General features: G+C 46.7%; 2 protein-coding genes across 2 annotated transcripts; one reads left to right on the top strand and one right to left on the bottom strand.

Annotated features, from left to right (window-relative positions):
• Positions 1–159: 159 nt before the first annotated feature.
• Positions 160–10,442, bottom strand: Tm9sf1 (transmembrane 9 superfamily member 1). The gene is made up of 6 exons (XM_021650374.2): positions 10,017–10,442; positions 9,482–9,843; positions 7,835–8,456; positions 7,402–7,587; positions 1,970–2,243; positions 160–825 (listed from the first exon to the last, which is right to left on the bottom strand). The coding sequence occupies exons 2-6, from the start codon at positions 9,824–9,826 to the stop codon at positions 432–434; spliced, it is 1,821 nt and encodes a 606-aa protein (XP_021506049.1). The 5' UTR covers positions 9,827–9,843; positions 10,017–10,442; the 3' UTR covers positions 160–431.
• Positions 10,443–10,494: 52 nt separating this feature from the next.
• Tssk4 (testis specific serine kinase 4) lies at positions 10,495–19,590 on the top strand. Its single transcript, XM_021650349.2, has 4 exons — positions 10,495–17,658; positions 17,996–18,210; positions 18,559–18,952; positions 19,368–19,590. Exons 1-4 carry the CDS (start codon positions 17,434–17,436, stop codon positions 19,548–19,550), a joined length of 1,017 nt encoding a protein of 338 aa, XP_021506024.1. The 5' UTR covers positions 10,495–17,433; the 3' UTR covers positions 19,551–19,590.
• The last annotated feature ends 2,500 nt before the right edge of the window (positions 19,591–22,090 follow it).

Raw genomic sequence — 22,090 nt, 5'->3', positions numbered from 1 at the left:
ACCACAGAAACAGAGCCCCCGCGCCGTGGGTTCCCTGCGTCAACAGTTCCCAAGAGTCCAGAATTTGTGCGGCAGCAGCGGACTCGGTTTTCAAGTGAACTGTGCATTGACAGCAGGCCTCGGGGTTCTATAAGCAGACCAAAACCTTCAACTACAGGATCCTTTTTCTTAATAAATTTTATTTTAATAATTGTAAAAAGAAAAAAATTAGGACCAAAACGTAAGGCAACTTAAAAAGTTCAAATATATATATTCCTTATATAACAGAGATCTGTTTTCCAGGTCCTCTCTAAAGAAGGGAGGTCCAAGGGGCAGAGGGGGAAAGAAGGCGACAATGCCATCACACAATTCAGTCAGAAGATAAGCTATCAAGTAAAATCAATGGGGCATGATGAAAGTATGAGGAGAGCAATAGTTCTGTCACTCAGAACTCAGTCCATCTTGAGGTTAACATAGATATAACGGATGAACTTTAAGGAAGAAAAAAAGGAGATGGTGCCCAGCATCAGGAAGAAGACATAACCAGTCAGTAAAGAGTAGCCAAAGAACTCGACTGTCTGTACTGCCCCGGACATGTTGGACCGCCGGGCGTAGTAAAAAACAGAGTACAGGAAGATGAAGAGGCCAGTGGAGCCGACACTCAGCACGGATCGCCACCACCAGCGGTAGTCTTCCCCAGACAACTGGAAGTAGGTGAGTGCGATGGAGATGCAAGCCCCCACACTCAGCAGGATGGCGAAGACGAAGAAGAGGATGCCGTATAGAGTGTACTGCTCTCGACCCCACACTGTGGCAAAGATGTAGTACAGCTCCACAGAGATGGCACTGTGAAGGAAGAGACAGCACAGCATTAAAGCGCTGTGCGCAGCCACACCATGCCGAGCCAAATTCACCCACACCTTCCCAAATTGCAGTCACCGTGGGAATCGGGGCCACTGGGGAGTCTTTTGCCTATGACTAGTTGCTCTCATTTTGTGACCATCTTCCCTGACCAGCTGATTGTAGACCAGATGGCATACATCTACAATACTACTGTTTGTTTATGGGCAGCGGGGTGGTGGTGATGGGGGTGTTTGAGCCAGGAGGATTGCTAAATTCAAAGCCAATCTGTGCTACAGAGCAAGTTTAGCCTGGCCAGCCTGGAAAACTTAGTGAGACTTCTCAAAATGAAAGATAAAAAAGGACTGGGATGTAGCTCAGTAGAGTGCTTGCCGAGGAATGCTTGAGCCCCTAAGTACTGCAGCACCACAAAAAGGGGGTAAGAAAGAAAGAGGAGAAAAAAGCAGATACTGTATTCTGTCTATCGTCTTCGGTACTGTTTAAAAGGTACATAATAAACTGGATGAGTAGACAAGCAGGCCTTACGCTCTACATGCCTGTAAACATTAAAGAGACAGCAGGTTCTAGAGGTATTGATAATCTTCAGGCCCAACTGATTACTCTTTCAGTTTGCTGAGTAAGAGAGCTTCACAGTGAAACACTCATATCTGAACTAGCTGAAGCTCAATCCTGATCAGATATAGGAAGAACCATTTGATGGGCTTTTGCTGAACTGAGGTTTGCTACCAGGTCGAGAATGCGGGGAAAGGGAAAGCTGAATCAAAAACTGACACTGGCAAGGTGTGGTAACACACATCTGTAATTCAAGCACCCAAAGCAGGAGAATTCTAAGGTTGTTTGTTTGTTTGTTTTCCCTTTTGGTTTTCCTATTTGTAGCCTTGGCTGTCCTGGAACTCACTCTGTAGACCAGGCTGGCCTCAAACTCACAGAGATTTGCCTGCCTCTGCCTCCTGAGTGCTGGATCAAAGGTGTGCCCCACCACGCCCAGTGAGATTTAAGCCAGCCTTATGAGATTATCTCAAAATAAATAAATAAAGCAAAACAAACAAAAAACAAACAAAATCCTCTAGTGTGCAAAACCAAACCAAACCCCCCTGAGAGTGATGGCCATGGTAGGAAGTGAGGATACCTGAAAGGCAAGAAGCCACCAACAGTCATGTGGATAACAGTAGACTTGTACCAGGGTTGGGGCGGGATCTCCCGTGCGATATTCTTGGTGCGGCAAGGTGCATCAAAGGCACTAGCGTTGTTCTTCCCGAAGATGCCTCCAATGACGGTAAGAGGAAAGCCTACCAGTAGCCACACTGTCAGAAGCAGCAGGATGGTAGTGGCTGGCAGAGCCTGTGTCGAACCATTGGCCCAGTGCACTGAGTTCACCACGCTCCACGTCAGGAAGAAAGGCACTGCAGGAAGGAGGGTCAGCAGTAGGAGCAACATCCCTGTGACACCCCACTCTGACTGGACCTAAAGGGGAGAGGGATGAAGTAGCCTGACACTTACAGGGCCCACCTATGCTCCCAGATGTCCAGAGTTGATTGAATTCACTGTGACCCTTTTATAACTTATTGTTTCCTGTTCTTTGTTTTTTGAACACCGTCTTCTCCCACCCACTGCCATCAAAAATTAAGACAGTTGCTTCATTGTGGTCTGAGAGTGATACAAATCCACCTGCCTACAAAAACCTGTCTTGCCACAGCATTGATAAATTCTAATATGAAACAGTCATTTGGGTTAATGACCTATACCCAGAAAGCAATTGCTTCAAATACAAATGTGATAGGATATAAATTAAATACATCAAGTTGGAAATAACAAGGTTCAGAATATAGACAACAACTGTCATTGAAAAGGCAATCTGGTTTGAAAGGTTAGAATCAACCTACCTCCAAAATAAAAGGAGTACCAAAAAATAAATTCGCTGGGCCCAGGGGGGGCCTTCAGAGACTGATGAATCAACCAAGGATTATGCATGGGGAGAACCTAGACCCCCTTCTCAGACGTAGCCCATGGGCAGCTCAGTCTCCATGTGGTTCCCTAGTAAGGGGAGCATGGGTAGTCACTGGCATGAATTCAGTTGCCTGCTCTTTGATCACCTCCCCCTGGTGATGTGGCCTTACTAGGCCACAGAGAAAGAGGATCCAGACAGTCCTGATGATACTTGGTAAGCTAGGGTCAGATAGTCAGGGAGGAGGACCTCCCCTATCAGTGGACTAGGGAAGAGACGTAAGAAGGTGGGACTGGGAAGAGATGAGGGAGAGGGCTACAGCTGGGATACAAAGTGAATAAACTGTAATAATAATAATAAAGAAAAATAAATAAATTCAAAGCCAGGCGCAGTGGCACACACCTGTAATCCCAGCACTGGGGGAGGCAGAGGCAGGCGGATTTCTGTGAGTTTGAGGCCAGCCTGGTCAATACAGTGAGTTCCAGGACAGCTGGGGCTGTTACACAGAGAAACCCTGTCTCAGAAAATGATAGATAGATAGATAGATAGATAGATAGATTAATTCAAGAATGCTTTTTAAGGGGGTTAAGTCAATGGATCAGTCAGTAAAGCCCTTTACCCCCAGAAAGCATGAGGGCCCAAATTAGTTCCCCAGCATCCACATTAAAGACAGACAAAAACAAGTCAGATATAGTGGCCAGAGCTCATGATCCCTGTGTAAGGAAGGCAAGACAAGAGGATTCCTGGGGCTTGCCAGCCATCCAGTCTAGTCATTCAGTGAGCTTCAACTTCAGTGAGAGACTCTGCCTCAAAAAATAAGGGGAGCTACTGAGGAAGGCACCTGATCTTGACCTCTGCCTCCTACACAAGTACACAGCACCCACACAAGTGTACACACAGATGTACACAGACAAAGTTATTAAAGCATAATGTCTGAGGGTCTGGTGGCTGGTAAAGTGCTTAGCTTAGTAAGGGCCTACGTTCAATCCCCAGATCCCACATGAAAAAAGCTAGGTAAAGTGGCTCATGTTTTTTATGTTCATTTTTTGAGACAGGGTCTATGTAGTCCTGACTGTCCTAGAACTCCTAGATGCAGACCAGGGTGGCCTTGAACTCACAGAGATATGCTTGCCTCTGGAGTGCTAGGATAAAGGTGTGTGCCACCACACCTGGCTCTTATACTTGTCATCTCGGCATTGGGGCAGAGGATGTTGCTGGAGTTTGTTAGCCAACCAATCTAGTCTTGCCTACTGGGCAATTTCTAGGTTAATGCGAGATCTTTTCTCAAAAGAGGTAGACAGTGCCTGAGGAGGAGTTATATCTGAGGTTGCCCTCTGGTTTCTGCACACACAAGTGCACACGTGCACACGAATGGTTGAAGCTAGGCAAGGTGATGTACACTAGAACCCGGAAGGCTAAGGCAACGGGACTGTAACTGAGTTAATGGTTCACATGGGCTCCACAGTGAGACACTGTTATAGTTTAGTTTCCTTATCTTGTGATGGGGACTATATTGCCTATGCCACATGGCTACTGTGAAGATTAAATAAGAAAGGACGTACTGAATGATAATCCCAGTCTCTAGCCATTTTTAACTATTCAGAAAGAAATACATTTTTTCTGGGTTATGGTTGCAGTACTCAAAGAGGCTAAAGCTAGAGGACCATGAATTCAAATTCAAACACAGCCTGGGCTACATAGGACAAGACCCTGTCTTTACCCTGTCTTTAAATTTCTTTTTTTTTTTTTAAGATAAAGAAATAGATTCTTTTTGATGGATTTTCTTATGACCCTCCCCACCCAGGGGCTGGAGAGAAAGCTTAGTGGTTAGAAGCACTTGCTCTTCTTACAGGGACCTGGGTTCAGTTCCCAACACCCACGTGACTCAAAACTGATGCAGAATGTACCCATAATATTATATTTAAGTTTGTTTATTGGGGGCTGGAGAGATGGCTCAGCGGTGAAGAGCATAGGCTGCTCTTCCAGAGGTCCTGAGTTCAATTCCCAGCACCACATGGTGGCCCACAACCATCTATATTGTGATCTGCTGTCCTCTTCTGGCATGCAGGTGTACATGCAGACAGAGCACTCATAAAATAAATACATCTTAAAAAAAGTTTTCTTTTTTTATTTTCAGAGCAAAAGACCAGATAACAATGAAGATAAAGTAGCCCAGGTGATTCAGCCTCACAGACTTACCTTAATTACTGTTTCCTCAAGAATCTTCAAACAGTCGAGATTCAAAAGAGATAGCCCAAATGAGACTAGACAAAAAAACCCACCAAGACAGGACAGAAAACACACAGACCAGACAGGAAAACTCAGAGATTGGACAGAAAACAGAGACTGGACAGGAAAAGACACAGCTAGCTTTTCTAGCACTTGGCTAATATACTAATTTTTTAAAGGTACCCAAAAGGATTTTTTACCCCCCAAAGAGCAAGAAATAATTTTAAGAACATGATATGGCTATTCCCAGGAGGTGGGATGGGTGTTCTGGTCATTTTGTGGATTATGAATTGGACATGATAAGGGGAAAAACAAGGTAAAGGTTGGAATCAGGGATCTCTCTCTCCCCTCTGTCCTTTTTCTCTTATTTATCTCTCCTCTAAAGGAGGGGAAAAGGGAATGATAAAAGAAAAAAAGGGGGAAATAAAGGATTATAGTATAAAAGGAAGATTACTGAACCTCCTAGTGTCAAATATTATGTACTGGTATGGATTATTTTATATCGATAGAAATTTAAGGTTCTTTTGATCAACTTTTACTTAATGTATTATACATATACAACTTACTTGAAAATATGATATAAAGTTCTAGTTTTATGAAAGCTAACTATTGCAAACTGTTCAGGATGACTGGAGATACAAATTAGTAGTTAGTCACCTATAAATAATCTTACTTGTAGTCTTGTTAGATACTAGTTTAATTACAGAAATAAGCTTTAATTGATCTCTTGTATGTTTTCAAGGTTAAGAAGATACTACATAGCTAGAAGCAATGTTGTTCTATAGATATAGTAGATGGTCTCAAACACTGTAGAGATCTACAGAACATGGCATTTAAAGATACTTTAATAAAAGGCTTTTCTGACAGGGAGACACATCTGTTCCTGGCAGCACCTCTAATCTACTTCAAAGAAAATGATGGGCATCAAAGAAAAGAAACTGTGGCAAGATAGACACTGGGGAGAAAACTGTCCTTCACCTGCTGATAGAAGGCTGTCTGAGCAAGCTGTGAACAAGCAGGACACTGGAAAATTGACTGTCCTACTTTGCAGAGACTAAGTGATCAGTCCTTCAAAATTCCTGTCACAGAAAAGCCTGTCAGATATTCTGGGCCAGTAAGCTGAAGATTGGATGCCCCAACAGTACTGAGAAACCTCTGGTGACTGTCCAAGCAGTCAACTGTCTCTATCATTTCTATCATTCTGGAAGCTGTTTGCTCTGTGCTTCCTACATACTTAGGTAATATTATTTCCTTCTAAAGTCTCTGATGGGGTTGAAGACTAGACAGTCATAGTCTTACTACAGTTAAGTTTAGTTGTTTAGGAATGAAGACAATGTTTTAGGTCTAAAAGGATATTTTAAGGTCTAGATTAATATTTTCAGGTTGGTAAGAAAGTGATTTAGGTACAGAACTTTGGACTCACCAGAACAGGATAGATAATGGAATACTTTTTCCAAGGATGTCAAATATGAATGGATGGGACATTGTAAAAGTAATTCTTACTTGATAATTCTCATAATTATTGTATATGGTTTATTAATGATAGAGGAAGAGCCATTTTTTTTTTAAACAAAAAGGAGGATATGTTTTGGTTTCTTTGAATGTTATGTAAATATGCTTTTGTTTTAATCCCAAGTGTGGGATTTTAGTTGGTCTATAGTTTGTCCACACCTGTTGTCACTTGTGGGGCATGATCTTTGCCAGCTGGTGACAGCCTTCCATGTGCTACATGGAGAGGAGCGTGGTCTAAGACTCAGAGTATAAATATGAGAGAAAGTGAAAAAGAGAAGGGGTGGCATTCTGGGAGGCTGTTTGGTGTTGGCATGGGGCATGGAGCAGTTTGGAGAGACCAGAGACCAAAGACGGTGTGGTGGATTGGAGCAGACAGACGGAGAGAAACACTTTGGAGAGCAGCAGTGTGGAGGAGGCTGCTGGCTGCGCCTGCAGTCGACGGAGATTGGCATAAAGTCCTAAAAGAACCCCTTGACCCTAAATAGCCGGGTGAAGTAAAGGAGTCTGGGGGCCCTCTACCCACTAACCTTTTCTCTCCCCTACTTAAGGTTGGAGGGTTGGTGAAAGGAAGGTGGAGGCCTAAACACCCCAAATAAAATAGAATAATACTAATAAAAAAAAGACAGTATCAGGTGGCTTTCTGCTGCCCACAAGCATCTGTAACTCCAGTTCCAGGGTATCAGACATCCGTTTTTGACCTCCATAGGCACTGTATGCATGCGTTACACATACATACCTACACATAAAACACTCATAAACACAAGTATTAAAAAAATTCTCCCATATTCCCTGTACTGTGACCCTATTCCAGAATCCATGATGTGATCTTGGTTCCTAAATCTAGGCAGACCCACAATAAAAGGGGATGTTCTCACCAGAGAAGAGACTGGTGGTGAGAATGATGTTCCACACCCAACGCTCGCCTCCGATCTGCCGGTAGAAGTGGCTCGACACGTAGCCAGACACACAGCAGGTCAGAGCATACAACAAGATGGCTGCTGAGTTAATGGCTCCATGGCGGTGCACGTTGAACATCCCCAGCAACGCCATGACAATTATGCCTACAAGGGAGCAGTGGAAAGCTCGTTAGGTCTTGGCTACATCTCAGTATTGGAGAGATCATCCCCTTTAACCCAGCTTCTCAGGAGGTAACTAACATCTTCCTAGTTCTACTGACAGGAAAACCCACTCACATCCTCGCCAGAGCTACGCATCCCCTTTTCTCTCACCTTAAATAGAAGAGAGAGTCTACTGAACTTTTCTAATAGCCTCACTGCTACCCTTTGAGAGCAGTTCGTATCCCCTCACCAGTGCCAAGTGCCAGGAACTGGGCGCCCACACCAAGCACAGCACAGAGCAAACCACGGTGCGGAGGGAAGCGGAAGACATCTGTATGGATAATCTTCCAGCCATTATCACCCTGGTCAAAGTCATCACTAGAGCCTCCAGAGCTGGTCTCTTCATCCAGGTTGTACCGAGCCAGGTCATTTCGAAGCACACGCATTAGAATAACAGCCACAAAACCCACCAGCAGAAACACAAGCACCATGGAGTTGATGATGGACAACCAATGGATTTCCAGTGTTCGGGGAAAGAAACCACCATCATCACCGCGGCGCCGATCGCTCCTCTGCTCCACAGAAGTCTCAGACCAGCGCACACTGTAAGTGTGAGTGAGGCCCAGGAGTTCATCAGACCGTAACCCATCCAAGCTGTGGGGTTTGACATCTCGGACTGACACATTGGCAGAAATAATCCGATCCCCATGGAACTCGAGGTGGAAGTCCAAGTGTGTCCAGAGGCCTATCTTGTGGCTATGTGGCAGGAAGCCACTCTCTTCCATGTAGCCCACAAAACCACGGATTGGCAAGTCATCTACCACAAATTCAAAGTAATACAATTCCTCAATGGCCTGGCGCAGCTGCTCCACCTATGAGAACAAGGCAGTTACACAAAGCCTCTCTGGGTTAAAAGTATTTCTCAAACTCAGCAGGACTCTTACTTGGGGGCTGGATAATCCTGCGTTGCAGGGAGATGCTGACCTGTGCACTGCAGGATTCAGCATCCTTGCTCTCTAAACACTACACACCAACAGTACCACTAAATAAATCAAAACTATTGCCAGGCCTCCCTGTAATGGTGCACGCCTTTCATGCCAGCACTCAGGAGGCAGAGGCAGGCGGATCCTTGTGAGTTTGAGGACAGTCTGGTCTACAGAGTGAGTTCCAGGACAGCCAGGGATGTTGTTACACAGAGAAACCCTGTCTCTTGGTCAGGTAGGGCTGTGAGGGTGGGATCTGCTATAGAACATCCCTTTTATCCCAGCACTTTGGAGGTTAATATTGAGTTTGAGGTCAGCCTGGGCTGCACAGTAAGACCCTATCTCAACAGTCAAGCAAAACAAGAATAAACCCCAAGCCAAACAAACAAAATGTCTCCATACATTGCCAAGGTTCCTAAGGGAACAAAACTCACTAACTGATTCTGGTAGATTAATCCAAAAAGAGGAAGGATGACTTTGATAGGATAGTCTTAGAAAATAAGTGGAGCAAAATATAAAAAGACTGGAATTGATTAAGAAGTGGCAGGATTTGCTGAAGAAGAAGAAAAAGAAGAAGAAAAAAACAAAACAAAACAAAACAAAACAAAAAAACAGGGAAGGCTAGGAAGTGACGGAGCCAAGAAAGAGCTAAAGGTATGTACTGAAGGAAAGAGAATTACGCAGGTGCCTTAAGTGGGACCTATTTCTGACAGAGTGAGGAGCCCTGGGCTCTAACATCAGTTCTGCATCTCAGTATCCATGTAATCTTGAAAAGTCAGTTTTGAACAGCTAAGCAAGTACACTGGGTTGTGGTTAGCGTCCAAACAGATAATTTCCATAAAGGCACCATAAATGCAAGGCACTGCTAGCCCCTGGCAAGGAGGGCTAAGTGCTAACTAATGTGGAGGGCTGACCTGTGCAGAACTGAGCTGCATGTGGCACAGAATTCTCTTCTCCACATTCTCCCGAAAGCGGATCTCGTACAAAGATTCGGCCATTCGGTCCCCATCCAGTACTTCACCCAAACTAAGACTTTTGTGACGGATCTTCTCAGGGCAGCAGACTGGAAGCTGATAGTAGTGGTAAGTTTCCTGAGGGTTATGGTAGGGTCCCACTTTGTTGACATATAGAATGACAGGGTCGCCGGGCTTGTAGTGTGTCACACCTTCCACCCCTGGCCCATGGCCTGTGCCCAGCAACAATATCAGGATTGGCAAACACTGGCAGCTCCAACTTCGAGGGTGCCCTAGGACTGTCATCCTTAAGGCAGCAGAACCTGTTGGGGGGAATCCCGTGGTTACAGAAACCAGGAATCAAATCCTGACGCCCCGGGTCTGGTCTCTCAAGAGCCCACTGGCTCCACTTCCTCCCACTGGCCTCCCGATTCCCATGCCACACAACTTCTTCCCCAAAGACGGGACTCAGCGTGTCCTCGATAGGGGTCCAAACCTGAGGTTCACGCCTCTCCAGGCCTCCCCCACCCGGGGCCTGCGCTGCGCGTGCCAACCCGTTTCTATAGCAACGCCCGGCGGGCTCGCTGCTCCGGCAGAGGCACTTGCCGCAGCTCCGGGGTCCTCACTGCGAGGAACCGGCTGGCCAAAGAGGCGCCAGCAGCAGCCTCACAGGCCCCCGTAGCTGCCCTTGGGCTTTTGCCCGGGTCTTCCAGAGAGCGGCGCCGGAGCGGCAGGCTTGGCGAGGACCCGACGACCGACTCCTCGGGGCTGTCTGCCGCTGCGCCTGATCGCCGCGGCTGCGGCCGCGCCGCCGGCGTCCACGCTCGGCTCTCTCAAAGGCTCCCCGCAGAGCTCAGCGTCGCCAGAGATGCGGCCCGGCTGCGGACTGCACGAAGCGCGCTCCCGGAGGCCCCGAAGCACGCAAGCGGTCTGGCCGGCGAACGGCACCGCAGCCCGGACACGTCAGTCTTACCACTTCCGCCCTCGCCGACGGGGGCCTCAGCTCCGGGAAGGCGGCGAGGCTGCTCTCCTGAGCCGAGGCCCTCGGTGCTGCTCGCGGCCCGGGCCGCCCTCCCCAGGCTGGAGAGAGGCGGCCGGGAAGTGGGAGCGCGGGCGGCCGAAGGCTGGGCCCGCCCCCGGCTGCCGAGTGTCTGACGCCCAAAGGTGCCCCGGACGGGGCGGGGCTGACGGCCGCGCCCCCATGCCTGGGGCCTCAAACACCTTGGTAAAGGTGTCCTTCCGACCGGTCAGTGTAAGCAGCTGGCATGCGGGAGCTGGGTGGGGTGCACCTGCAGTTTGCCGTTTCACCCCGCAGGGTGGTCGGGTGGACGGCGCTGCTTTAAATCGGAAGTAGGTTGTTTTTTGGTTTGGATTTTGGTTTTTAAACCTGGAATCCCTACTGACCTCGGGGTCTTTCTGTCACCGCCTTCAGAGTTTCAGAGCTCACAGGTACGCACCGCCGTACCTCGCTTCCATCATTTTGTTCCCATGTATGTCTGTGTGGGACGTTTGGGTTTCTCTCTAACATTCATTGCAGGTTACTTTGAAAACGTACGCTTTTGTCGGGCTCAGCCATTCTGAACGGGCTCTGCCCTCAAGGATTCCCTCCGAGCAGTGACTTTCACTTGGTAACGTGGGAGCAAATTGGAGGAAGCTGACCAAAGTTTTTCTATGGGGGAGGGAGCAAGTACTGAGGGAAATCACAAGGAGCCATTCTTTTACCCATTCCTACGACTGCCTTTTCCTGACCCACCCATCGTCTTGAAGTCGTGAGATTCTAGGAAGTTGTGGTTGAGTCAGACATAACTTCTTTTGTTTTGTCCTTTTTGCCCTCCTCGAGACAGGCCCAGTCTGGCCTTGAACTCCAGTTGAAGCAATATTCCTGCTTCAGCTGCGTGAAAAGCTGGGACTGCAAGTGTTCACGGCTTGCCTTAATGGGGCAGGCCTGAGAGTTCTGTAGTTAGGAGTAACTTATGATGCTCTGGAGTCATCTTCAGCTAATGACCTACCCAGTGAAGCTGGAAATCAAAGCTTCTGTTAGTACCCCTCAACTAGCAAGCTTTTTAAATTTGTCTCCTGATTATCTTTGCATATTTGCCCTTCTTCATTTTCTTGGTATAGAGACCCCATCCCCTTTCATGGATCTACCTTCCCCTGGGCCATGTTTCAAACTGCTCCTGGAAGGATTGTCGAAAACGCAGTACCTCGGGAAGAGAAGGTGCTGAGCATCAGGTTTGTGGTTGGTTAATTAAAGGTTTTATTGAGACAGGATCTCTGCAGCCCCATCTGGCCTCAGACCTACAGTGATCCGCATGCCTCAGCAGGATTATAACAGTGAACCACCGTTCTTCGTATTCTCCCTGTGTAGGCTCTCTGTGATTCCCTGCTTACCTGGCTAGAGAACTCAGCTCTGAACAGTGCAGATAACAGTTTTCATGTAAGTCTTTTCTGTACCTCTTCCTTTGTTTATAGCACTTCATCTCATTCCTTTCAAGAAGACTAATTTATCCCTTTTTATCTTCAGAACTTAGTAGGGTTCTTGTATGTGCTGGGCAGTGTAAACATGTTCCTTGGACAAATAGGTATAGCTTATATTCCTGATGAGAGTTTGTTACCAGACTAGCTACCCAGGGCCAGTTCATGCACGTGGATGGGCAGTACCAGGGGTAGCTCCTGACTGTGCTGTACTCTGTGCCCTCTTTAACCATACTAGTTCTACAATCCAGTTGTAAAACTGGATTCCAGTATAACTTGGAACTGTGCTGCCAGCAGGGTTACCTATGGTGTAATTTTGGAAGATGTTCAGGTTTTGTCTCAAACAAACAAACAAACAAAAAAAAACACACAAAAGGTTGTGGTGGTTTGAATGAAATGCTGCACAGTGTCTCAGGCACTCAAGTTTTTGGTTCCTAATTAGTGGCAGTATTTGGGGAGGTTTAGGTGTGCTCTTGTTGGAGAGTGGCACTAATGGGTCTGGGGGCAGGGTTTGAGAGTCTGCTCAGCTTCTTGCTTGCGGTTCAAGACATGACCCTCTGGAAACTGTACGTGCAAATAAACTTTTTTGTAACTTGCCTTGGTCTCTTGTTTTATCACAGCAATAGAAAATCAATACAAAGGTGAAAGTCATCCAAGGTCATCCTCTGACCTCCACATGTATGTGAACCCTCACATGCATGTGCAGATACATAACACACATGAAGAATAAACTTACCTTTACCTGGAGGGAAAAGCCTTTGCCTCCTGAGTGCTGGGATTCTAGGGACGCACCAGTCATGCCCAAGTTTGCTCCACAAGATCTTTTTTGTTTGTTTTTTGAGGCAGGGTTTCTGTGTGTGTAGCCTTGGCTGTCCTAGACTCACTTTGTAGACCAGGCTGGCCTCAAGCTCACAGAGATCCACCTGCCTCTGCCTCCCCAAGTGCTGGGATTACAGGCATGTGGCTCCTTGCCCAGCTGCTCAACAAAAATCTTAAAAGAGCTGTGAACATACCTTCCTGCCTGTGCTGGCTTGTTTTAGGTAAACTTGACACAAGCTAGAGTCGTTTGGAGAAAGGAGCCTAGTTGAGAAGATGCTCCCACCAGCTGGGCCTGTGGACAAACCTGTGTGCATTTTTTTGCTTGATGATTGATGTGGGAGGGCCCACTCACTGTGGGCCGTGCAGGTGCTAGGCTGATGGTCTTGGGTGCTATAAGAAAGCAAGCTGAACAAGCCACAGGTATCAGGCTGGTAGGCAGCATTCTTTCATGGCCCCTGCAGCAGGGGAAAACTTCTAGTTTTCTCTCTTGAGTTTCTGCCCTGAGTTACGAACTACACGCTGTAAAATAAAATAAACCCTTTCCTTTCCAACTTCCTTATTGCTGTGGTATTTTATCACAGCAATAGAAACCCTAAGACACTGCCCTTCTCTTTTTGTCATTCCCCTAAACTGGTTCTTCCTTTCAAATGAGACTTGCAGCCCATCTCCCAGTCTCTCCTTTGTTTCTAGCTTCCTTCTCCATATAATGGAGAAGCCACATTCCATCATTTCAGCCACATTCTTAGCTGAGGTCTTTGTTTTGTTCTGAGGCAGGTTCTCAAAGTGGTCAGTATGTATAGACCAGAATAGCCTTGAATTCACTGAGATCATCTGCCTATGCCTCCTAAGTGCTGGGGTTAAAGGTCTGTGAGTGTGTATGTATGCATATGTATACACGAGTGTACACAAAGGTCAACCATGCTGTCTCACTGGAACTAGGAGCTCTCTGATGTGGCTAGGCTGTTTGGCCAGGGGTTTCCTTGCTTGTGCTCTGCTAGCCTGGCAGTCCTAAGTATGCAGTACCCTCCAGCTTCTTACATGGGTGCTAGGAATTTAACTCAGAGCTTGATGCTTATGCAAGTACTTTATTGATGAGGGTTTCTCCAGCCCCATCTTCTCAAACATCTGTCATCACTGAGTGCTCTGTGCAGCCTATAGGGCAGGTGATGTAAGGTGAACTGGTTACAGCCAGTTGTGGTTGTGCATGTAATCCCAGTGCTTGGGAGGCTGAAGCACTAGAGGGATGAGTTTGAGGCCAGCCAAGACTAAAGGAGACCTTCAAAACCAAGAGATGCTGAGTTCTGAAGGGAAAGTAGGGATTTGCCGGAAGGAAAAGAAAATGGAGAAGTATTTCTCTTTGGCTGAAACATGTGGCTGCTAAGTTGGCCAAAACTGGACCTGGTGGTACAGGCCTGTAATGCTCACTGCTATGAAGGCCCAGATAGTCAGTCCCCTTATTGCAGGCTTGGTGCCTGCCTGCTCAACTTAATGAAACTGTCAAAAGAAAAAGAAGTTGGAATATACCAACTTTAGTAGTAGGACTTTTATTTGCTTGGCATGTGAGAGGCTGTAGATTCAACCCCTGGCACTTAAGGGTACTGGGGAGGCTGAGGTCAGCATGGGACACAGAGGGATACTCTTTCTGGAAAAAAAAAAAAAAAGAAAATAAGACCAAACAGAAAGCACATAGCTGTAACAGCATTTGAAAAAGGATTTCATTTTGAGGCAAACCTAGGATATTTATTGAAACCCCAGATCCCATATTAAAAGAACAAAACAAAAGGCAAAATTGGAGAGACAAAGTTTATCATAGGGCTGAATTAAAGATCGTAACTTGATTCTGAGAGTCAGTAGACAATAAATGTTTTGGATTTATATACGTATCTGTGTGTCTGCTTGAGTTTATTATTCTGTTTTTTTTGAGACAGGGTTTCTGTGTGTAACAGCCCTGGCTGTCTTGGAACTCTCTTTGTAAACCAGACTGGCATTGGACTCACAGAAATTCTCCAGCCTCTTCCCAAGTCCTTCCCAAAGGCGTGTGCCACCACATCCGGCTGCCTGTTTGAGTGTAAGAGCACCACATTTGTACAAGAGTCCGTAGAGGCCAGAAGAGGGTGCTGGATCCCCTGGAACTGAGTGGCCTGTGAGCCACCCTGTAGGTGCTGGGAACTAAACCCTGCTTCAGGGCAGTCAGCAGTCTTAATCACTGAGCCACGTATCTAGCCTCAACTGTCTTAGGTGGAAATAAAAATCAGATTTGTGGGATTAGGAAGAGGGCTCGATGAGTAAGACGGGCTCCTCTGTCAGCATGAAAATCTGAGTTCAAAACCCCAGTGGCTAAGCACGACTGCATATGCTGGTAACCCCAGAACTGTTGGTAGAGATAAGTGGATCCCGAGAGCTCACTGGCCAGCCACACTAGCCAAATGGTGAGCTTCCAGTTAATAAGTGGATTGTCTCAAGGCCCTAAGGAAGTGTGACAAGACACCCAGTGTCCTGCTCTAGCCTCTGCATGCATGGACACAAATGTCCACACACAAATGCTTCAACTGGAGGGGAGCAGAGGCTTTCCGGAGACCAGTTAGTTGATAGAGAGTTGTGCTACACGAGGACAGCAGTGGGCACAGAGCTGTTGAGTATGTGCGGTGTATGGGCGATTGTGTGTACAAGAACGTGCACCTGGGTTCCTATGGAAGCCAGAGGAGAACATCACTCTTTACACTGTCATATGTCACTCTTTACACTGTTTTTTTGAAGCAGGGTCTTACTGAAGCTGGAGTTTGCATTTCTGCAGTAGTCCAGAATTTGGCAAACCCCAGAGATCCTCTCGTGTCCACCTTACTCAGTGCTGGGACTCAACTCCAGCCTTTGTGTTTGTACAGCAAGAGCTCTTAGCTGCTGAGTGATCTCTCTACACCCTTCAAGTTCATTATGAATGAAAAAATCAGGTTAAAGAGACAGGATTTGATGATACAGTGGATGTAGGCACCGGGGCAGGTTATACTGGTGTGATATTTGATGTCTATATTCAGGACAACATGGGAGTCTAAAAGCAGGAAATAGTTCTGTTTTGGATATGAATTTGAGGTGCAGAGAAAAATGTGTAGGCTTAGATTTTTCAAATACCTATTTTAAGTTCTTAAATGCCTTTACCTTCCTTCCAACGAACTTCCCCCACCACGTGAAGTAGATTAGTAGGGAAAGGGGATGTAGACCTGCTTTATCTACTTCCTTCTGAGAGGGGTTCTTTGAGGATTACCTAACTCAGTCAGAATACCAGTGGTCTAGTCAGACAGCAAAGCAGCAGCCGCAACACAAGTCAGCAGAAGCAGAACGATCCAAGCTGGACCCTGCCCAAATGGCTCAAGTCCAAAAAAAGTGGCAAAACTCCGCCAAAGCACCATAAGCAATTCTCTGGAGTGTGAAGGATCCAAACCATTGCAAAGCATAGCAATGCAAAAACATTGTCTCATCATCTGTGGGCTTCTATTTATCCCTTCTCAGAGTCCACACAAGGATATTTTCTAGCTCACAGAAGCCATGCCCCTCAGATGAGGTAATTTTCAGCTGACAACAAGTGCCTTTTCACAGGGGCTGTTTCCAAGAGGGGAAACATCCTCACATACCACACTTGGGACCAAAACAAAAACAAAAAAATGTATTTACATGACACAACAGTTTCCAAAGAAACCAGAAACTTCCACTTCAGACATGTTCCTATAATATTCAGTGAACAAATAAGCAGGATCTTGAACTCCTGTAAGTATGTGAAGTGGAAGTGACAAGAGCCATCAGAATAAATGTGATAATGGAAGCCTTGAGAGTGTGAGATCATAAGGGAGGATGTGAAGGTCTGAGAAAATCACACTTGACACAGAATTTTGAGTATGTGACCAAGGGATAAATAGATGGTGGGCCTGGGGGAAAGTGGGTTGATGGTAGCGTGCTGGCCTAGCATACAAAGGGCCCTAGGTTTAATTTGCAGTCAAAACAAAACAAAAATAAAAGCTGGAAAGTGATGATGTTCCAGTGGAAGAATGACTAAAAGGATGGGAAGAAAACAACACTATTCCAGATCTGTAAAGCAAGAATGCAGGTCAAGGTTGACTTCGTAGAATATGCTTCCATGCCTTGCAGTCCTGTATGCAATCTTACATGTTTCTCATGCTGGACTGCAAAATCCAGCACAGGCACTCGGTTTGCCTTGTTCACTAGTATATTCTGCATAGTACGTAGCACACGGTAGATACTCAGTAAAGTGAAGGGACCGCAGGGGAGGCGCACGAGGCTGAGGTGCCTTTTGTAGTGAATATGTCCCACACTGCACTTGTTTCAACCTTTGTGGCCAATGGTGAATAAAGGCGTATGGAACCTGGGACCTTGGAAGTTCTGTAACTAAGACATGGAAGTAACAACAGCCAGCCAAGACAAAAAGAATGTTCCTTTCTTTCCCCTTCCAAGTTCTTAGTAAAGGGCTGGGCCCAGCATCCCAGACTTTTGTGACTAGGTAAGCATTAGGAAACTTTGCTTTGGTACCCTCCCATCAGTGGTTCAAGGTGGCTTTTCGGTAGACAGAGGCTTCTAAGTATCAAAGCTTCCCCCTGCACAAGCCCAGCACCATGGGGAAGGGAGACACCACCTCGGAAACAGCATCGGCTAATGCCTATCGCTCTGTCATGGAGGAGTATGGTTATGAGGTGGGCAAGGTCATTGGCCATGGCTCCTATGGAACTGTATATGAGGCTTACTACACAAAGCAGAAGGTCATGGTGGCTGTCAAGATCATCTCAAAGAAGAAGGCCTCTGATGACTATCTTAACAAGTTCCTACCGCGTGAGATACAGGTCAGAAAGGGAGCTGAAGGGGAAACTGAGGCTTATTAATAAGCTACTTGAGGTATCTTAGAGGTGTAACTATAAAAAGGGAGAGATCCAGAAAACTCCAGACCAGAACTGAATGTCTTAAGTAGGAAAATTCTGTAATGTATAGATACATATCCTCTTTCCTATGTACAAACATTTCAGCCCACTATCCACCCCACCCCCAAGTTAAAATGCAAAATGGGATTTACGCAGATACCAGCTGATCCTGTTGCAAAGTCGTAAGCAGCAATGGGACAGTAGAGAGAGGCCAGCACAGCCAGAGTTTGCCAGGTTTGATGGCTCCCTCTTTTGGGATCAGGTAATGAAAGTCTTACGGCACAAGTACCTCATCAACTTCTATCAGGCCATTGAGACCACATCCCGAGTATACATCATTTTGGAGCTGGCTCAGGGCGGTGATGTCCTCGAATGGATCCAACGCTATGGGGCCTGCTCTGAGCCCATTGCTGGCAAATGGTTCTCCCAGATGGCCTTAGGCATCGCCTACCTGCACAGCAAGGGCATCGTGCACCGGTGAGGACGGTCACCGACTGGGCTTTGGGACTTCAAGGGGGTTTTATGCATATTGCCCATGTTCTGCCCTTTTCTCTTGACTTCTCTCAATATCTAGGTCCATTTGTTCACCATATTGTAACCACCTGGTCAAGGACACTTGTATTCACTGTGTGAGAGCACTTTATACACCATGGTGAACTAGTGGTCCTCAGGTACCATCTCTCCTTTGGGCTCTGTCCGAAACTCCATGGCTTTGCTTCCATTTTACTCCTCATAAACATCTCCCTCCCTCTTATCCTGTCCTCATCTCTAGCCTCTGGCCCCTTTCCTTTCAGCTCCAGGTCTAACACTAAGCCCTCTCCCCAGCCTGACCCCCAGCCTTTCTGCTGCTGGTAGGGACTTAAAGTTGGAGAACCTGTTGCTGGACAAGCGGGAGAATGTGAAGATATCGGACTTTGGCTTCGCCAAGATGGTGTCTTCTAATCAGACTGTGCGTAGTAGCCCTTCTTACCGCCAAATGAACTACCCTTCAAACCTCAGCCAGACCTACTGTGGCAGCTTTGCTTATGCCTGCCCGGAGATCTTGCTAGGCTTGCCCTACAACCCTTTCCTGTCTGACACGTGGAGCATGGGCGTCATCCTCTACACTCTAGTGGTTGCAAAGCTGCCCTTTGATGACACCAATCTCAAGAAGTTGCTGAAAGAGACCCAGAAGGAGGTCACTTTCCCAGCTAACCTCACCGTCTCCCAGGAGTGCAAGGTGCTGGCTCCCCCAGGAGGGCTGAGGCTTTAGTGATGACCATTGGGGAGGGGAAGTAAATACCAAATTTAGGCCTTCCACCTGGGGGTCGGGAGGCTTTTCTCATGCTAGAGATATATTTATCTAGCTTCTAGTCAAAATGGTGGGGAGGACTTAAGAGTGTCAGCCACTGAGCTGTAAACCTTAAATATGCTTGATCATTAGGTTAAAGCATTGATCCCTTTAGGGCAAAAGGGGTTATGCAAGGAGCTCTTCTCTTTTCTTGCAGGGCTCCAGCATAAAACCAGGGCCCCAGCCCCTTTCACCAGAGTACTGTGATGGGCTCTCCCACTTCTTTCTTAGGTCCTGCTGCTCACTGCCTGTGTGGCACAAAAGGGGTCGAGCTCAGCCAAGCCCTCTCTCTCCCCTGCCCTAGAACCTGATCTTCCAGATGCTACGCCAAGCTACCAAGCGTGCCACCATCCTGGATGTCCTCAAGGACCCCTGGATGCTCAAGTTCCAGCCCGAGCAACCCTTGCAAGAAATCAAGCTGCTCGAGGCCATGTGCCAGCCCGCCAGCACTGCTAATCATCACCAATCCCTGGAAATCACAACCTGAAAGTGGCTGAAGCAGGAAGTTAAGGAGAAATGCAGTAGGGTCTGGGGGAAAATCTTTTATATAAAAATAAATCTAATTAGTTTCATCATGTAGAGTCAAAGACATTTTTTTCCTCAAGAGAGTCCTAATGGAGAACCCTCCTGAGGGGTGGATTTCTGCCCAGAGCCTGTAGTCAGTCCTCTTGACAACTATGAAAGTTAGTGAAATTGACTTGGGGAAGCTTTACTATACCTGGTAAGTTCGAGGCTCTTATTTCACATTTTTGTTCTCTAATGTTCTAGCAGCCAATGGGACAAGGTGTCGGGGAGGGTGCAGGGGGCTTGGTTGTTCTCTTTTGATTCTGGCTCTCCCATTTACACTGCAAAGCAATGGCATGGTTCTTTCTGGTCTGTGTATGTGCCCAACTTGGGTATATGTTTTCCCTAGAAAGAGATAAAACCAAAGGGAACAGGACAAACCTGGTTTTTGGATGCACAGGCTGCCTGCCAACAATTCCACATAGAGATATGAGGGTTTACTAAGTACTTAGCACCTTTTCCCTCCAGTATAACATTAACCATTACTGGAAGAAGCAGGGATCTGGGCTCTGTAAACCATAGCTCCTAGATACTGAAGTAACAGAGTTCCAGCCAAGCCTTGTAGTGAACTGTGAGTTCTAAATAAGGAAAGCTTCTTGCCCCTGCATGATTGCATGACTGCACTAAAGTGGTAAGACTCAGATTGTCTTCTTGAGATCTGATCTCCTCTCTTCTCTCCCCTTCTCCCTTTCCTTTCTCCTCCTCCCCCTTACCTTTCCTTCAAGTATCCTAGAACCCACTCTGTAGCTCAGACTAGGCTGAAACTCACGATCCTCCTAGCTTAGCCTCCAGAATGCTGGGATGGCAGGCATGTGCCATCATTTGGACTATCAACATGTTTATAAGATGTATAATAAATAATTTCCCCCTTTTCTTTCTTTCTTTAGAGACAGAGAGATACACACACACACAGACACGGTATACCCTGCTGTACAACCCTAGCTGGTCTGAACTCACAGAGATCTGCCTGCCTCTGCCTCCCTGGGTGCTGGGATTAAAATCATTTGCCACCACAGCTGATATTGATGGCAATTTCTTAACCTTAGCACTAGGCAACTCTGTGACAAATCAAATTGAAAGGTAAAACTGCCCAGGACAGGATATGGCCATTTGCTTTTTCTTTTCTTTTTGTTCTACCCACCCCCAACCCCCACTCCCACCCCAGCACACATAGTTTCTTTGTGTAGCCCTGGCTGTGCTGGAACTTGGCCTGCCTCTGCCTCTCAAGTGCTGGGATTAAAGGAATGTGCCACCACTACCCAGGGCCATTTGTTTTTTCAACCCCACTTCATTACTCATTATTTTCACTACTTAAAACAGGGCTCTTAGAATTAAGAGGAAGAATGGCCAAGTATAGACAAGACATATAGACACTAGGGATCCACCCATCCAGTTTTACTGGGGACAAAAACAGTCTTATGCTAACAAAAAGAGGGGAGCCCAGAGGCAGCTCCTGTAGCAAGTTCAGTCTTCAAAGCTCAGCTAAATGGAGAGAACAATGGGTCCTTCTCAGTCACACTGCCACCTCAGCAGAAAGTCCCAATGCTCTCCTATCCTCCTTCAGCTCTCAGTGTTTGGCACTTAAGGACAGCAGTAGAAAGACAACCCAACCCCCTCAGGACACCCAGCCTGCCAAATGCTTTAGTGCTTCTTTGTCTTCATCCTTTCTGGAAGCTCTGAGGATGAGAATACCCCCCCCAAAAGAATGTAGATTTAAAGCCTTCAGACTTCTGCTGGCACCTGCTCTGCTGAATTGTCTCTTTCCAGTGAAAAACCTAAAGTTGTGCTCCTCTGGCTTGGTGACGCTCATTCCGCAGCACCCCAGGTACTAGAGGGAAAACAAAACAGGCCTTCCACTTGCTGAGTGGAGCCCAGGCTGGATTCGGGTTTCAACCCCTACTCCCCTCCAGTCAGATGCTGTTACATAGCCAGCAACCTGTACAACGGTAGCAGTAACTTCTGGATCCTTTGCGATGAGACAGATAACACAGATAGTAACAATAAGACCTTCCTCATACCTCTCACCCTCTCAAGTCTTTAACAAAGAGCCCTGGATATCTGGCTCTGCATGCAGATGTGTATAAGGTACAGTAGGCAATCAACTGGGGGTTCTTCTTCCTTGTTGCCTACACTTAACAGCTCCAGTTCCTCTAGATCTTGCAGCAATTCATCCTGGATACAGGATGACAAGATTGGTCAAGACAAAGAAAAAAACCAACCAGTGCCCAAAAAGCCCACTTTTGAAGTTCTCTTTCAAATTAGTTTCCTTTTAAGCAGGCCCATGGGTTTTTCTGATATTCTCTGATGCCTCACCCCAGTCACCTCCAAAACCCATATGGGGAGAAATGGCATCTGAGATCTGCTGGGCCAGCTCCTGTTCTGTGATGTCAGCTATCAGTTCCTCCACCTTGTCAATGTCACTAAGAACAAGATACACAGCCGAGGAATCAGCACCCTTCCTTC

The sequence above is a fragment of the Meriones unguiculatus genome, chromosome 9 (genome assembly GCF_030254825.1).
Source record: "Meriones unguiculatus strain TT.TT164.6M chromosome 9, Bangor_MerUng_6.1, whole genome shotgun sequence".
Classification (NCBI taxonomy): domain Eukaryota; kingdom Metazoa; phylum Chordata; class Mammalia; order Rodentia; family Muridae; genus Meriones; species Meriones unguiculatus.
The sequence above is the reverse complement of the archived record's forward strand: the minus strand, read 5'-3'. Positions and strand labels throughout refer to the sequence as shown.

Coding starts and splice junctions, on each gene's coding strand:
- Tm9sf1 (XM_021650374.2), bottom strand. CDS start 9,826: ATGACAGTCCTAGGGCACCCTCGAAGTTGGAGCTGCCAGTGTTTGCCA. Junction 8,457..9,481: donor TGCAGCTCAGTTCTGCACAG/GTCAGCCCTCCA, acceptor TTGTTCTCATAG/GTGGAGCAGCTGCGCCAGGC. Junction 7,588..7,834: donor GTTCCTGGCACTTGGCACTG/GTGAGGGGATAC, acceptor GCTCCCTTGTAG/GCATAATTGTCATGGCGTTG.
- Tssk4 (XM_021650349.2), top strand. CDS start 17,434: ATGGGGAAGGGAGACACCACCTCGGAAACAGCATCGGCTAATGCCTAT. Junction 17,659..17,995: donor TCCTACCGCGTGAGATACAG/GTCAGAAAGGGA, acceptor TTTTGGGATCAG/GTAATGAAAGTCTTACGGCA. Junction 18,953..19,367: donor CCGTCTCCCAGGAGTGCAAG/GTGCTGGCTCCC, acceptor CCCCTGCCCTAG/AACCTGATCTTCCAGATGCT.